The sequence below is a fragment of the Lactuca virosa genome, chromosome 1, assembly GCF_052849685.1.
Source record: "Lactuca virosa cultivar CGN04683 chromosome 1, Lactuca_virosa_CGN04683_v6, whole genome shotgun sequence".
NCBI classification, from domain to species: domain Eukaryota; kingdom Viridiplantae; phylum Streptophyta; class Magnoliopsida; order Asterales; family Asteraceae; genus Lactuca; species Lactuca virosa.
This window is the reverse complement of record NC_136426.1, coordinates 213,103,726-213,106,312: the sequence shown is the minus strand read 5'-3', so window position 1 is coordinate 213,106,312 and position 2,587 is coordinate 213,103,726. Positions and strand designations below refer to the sequence as shown.

Genomic DNA, 2,587 nt, shown 5'->3' with positions numbered 1-2,587 from the left:
CCATTTTTCCTTTATGAGTTTGAATGTATAGCCGTCTGGTCCAGGATCTTTCTCGGTACCACACCCCCAAATAGCTTTCTTGATTTCTTCAGTTGAGAATGGAGATTCGAGAGTAAAGCATTGAGATGGTAGGAGTTTTTTGAAAAGTGGACTAATCAACTTCGGTCTATCTGGATACGGTTCATGAAATTTGGCACTAAAAAACTCCACCACCTCCTTCATGATGGTATTCGGATCAGAAGACCACACTCCATTGATGTTGATACCATGTATTCTACTTTTGCTGTATTTATTTTTTAACATCCCGTGAAAAAACCAGGTGTTCTCATCCCCATCAATAATCCACTTTACCTTTGCTTTTTGTTTCAAATCAAGTTTTTTTCCTGTTCAAGCTTTCTGATTATGACCATTACTTCTCTTTTTATCCCAACTTCATTGTCAGTTAAGGGACGAGATTCAGCTACCAACTCCAACTGATCAACCGTCTCTTTTAACTTTTTTAAATCACCTGTCTCTTTAATTACTTCCATTTTCCTCCATTCCTTTAGTTTCTCTTTTAAAAATCGTAATTTATACAGGAGATATCTGTCGGGAGTTCCATATCCTTGAAAACTATTCCATGCGGATTCAAAGACATCGTTGAAATCTTTGTTTAACAGCCACGAATTGAAGAATCTAAACGGGGATGGACCAAAATCAGTGTTGGAGGGCTTTAATAATACTGGAGAGTGATCTGAGTGCTCTCGAGACAACGCTATCACCATTGTTAAAGGTTGGACATCAATTTTGTTCCCACTTCATTCCCAATTCTGATGGTGCTATCAATTTCGTTATTAGAGGAACGAACTTCAGTGGAGATGCTACAGATAGAAGAATCTGAAATAGATATAGGTTTATTCAAATCAAGAGAAAAGAGTGTAGATTTTGAAGGGCACTGAATTGGGATTGTGTCGCCGATCGGTTGGGAGGAGTCACCGAGAGGGGGATCGAAGATTCTGTGTGGAGTGATTAATGAGGCAAAAGATCGGTCCACCTTTCTTCTCTTTCCAATTGAATCACCCATTTCAAAATCTGGTATAGGATCTATATGGTTTGGGTTTTTATTCGATGGAGTGGATACAACATTTGAATCGGGTTTAATTATATGGGGTCCAAGTGACTTTAAATGGGTCGTGCCAAAATTAGGAGAAGGTAGCCCAGTTGTACCCACCATGTTCGAGATGTGTAGGTATGTGTCACCGCCGATTACATCGGTATTTCCCACCTCATGATTGAATATTTGAACACTGGGAGTCGAAGCATCTCCAACATTCAATGTTGTCTTCGAGATCCCAATGCATGTCGTGCCTAACTTTGTCACCACCGCGTCACCCCCGTCGACGAACTCTTTACCGATCAGATTCAAATCTTCCGGCGCCTCATGTTGATTAATTTCTCCCTCCTCCAGTTCCTCTGTGTCTTGGTTATCCCATGTGTCTGATATACCTTCTTCCTCTGAGTCATTGTTTGAGAAATCATCTTCTTCTTCATGGTTTGATTGTTCGTTCATCTCTTCATCTTCTTCCATATCACTTTCATCTTGTGGGGTTGCAGTATTGTGAAAAAAGGGGTGCCAATTGTAATCATATTCCACAATACCCACATTGTATGACTTGTTATTAAATGTGCCGATGGTGTGGCTGTTAATTCTTGTTAAGGAGGAGGTAAGGATGCAGGCTGTTCCGTATGATAAATCAAGATTTTGCCAGTTTTGTCCATCAGCTTGTATGGTATTCCCAAAGATGTTAGCAATAATTGTATAATTTTCTTCAGCACGAAGAGAGATCGGAACACCGGTGATTTTCACCCATGCAATTCTTTCTATATTTGGCTCATCAAACACACCCAATCTCAACCATTTGAACCATCGATTCCAAGTGTGTTCTTCCCGCAAGAAATTTTCTGCTTCTTTTGGTAAATCGAAACGAAGAACTATCCGCATTCCACCTGCGTAAAATAATTTTTTTGAGAAACTGCATTCCGCCTCAACTAGTTTAGGGAGTTCCGTGAGAAGATGGAGACTTGTCACTTCCCCGACCAAAGCACAGTCGTTCCAACCCACCATGGCCAGAACATGCTTAAGGGCGACAGTGGAGGGTGGTTGGAGACCAGATCTCAGAGGAGCGCTTACTGCTTCGGAAAATGTTCTTCCGTCTCGACTAGCACCCCGAACATTTTGCGGTTGCCGGCTAGAGGGATGAGTGGGAGGAGGATAAGTCGGGGGATCACCGAATCTGTCATTTGATGTAAATATCTTCTTTTTGTCTTGCTTCTGGTATTTTGAGATACTAACTTTGAGAATACATTGCCCACATTTCACCCTTTGCATGGATTTTTCCAGTTTGACTTCATCCAAAACACCTTCAAATTTTACGAATCCAAAAAATGTACCTCCTTTGTCTTTTCTACCGGGGATATAGACATCTGAGATTCTTCCAAAAGGTTTGAAAACTTCTTTTAAGATGAATCTGCTTGTTCCATCAGGAATGTTTGTGACATAATAGGATGATATCACCTTCCTTGAGTTGTGGTTGTTCTTCCTTCCCCT

At 40.8% G+C, this 2,587-nt stretch overlaps 1 protein-coding gene across 1 annotated transcript; it reads right to left on the bottom strand.

Annotated features, from left to right (window-relative positions):
• Positions 1-365: 365 nt before the first annotated feature.
• Positions 366-764, bottom strand: LOC145127143 (uncharacterized). Its single transcript, XM_079062394.1, has one exon. It carries the CDS (start codon positions 762-764, stop codon positions 366-368), a length of 399 nt encoding a protein of 132 aa, XP_078918520.1.
• Between the last annotated feature and the right edge of the window lie 1,823 nt (positions 765-2,587).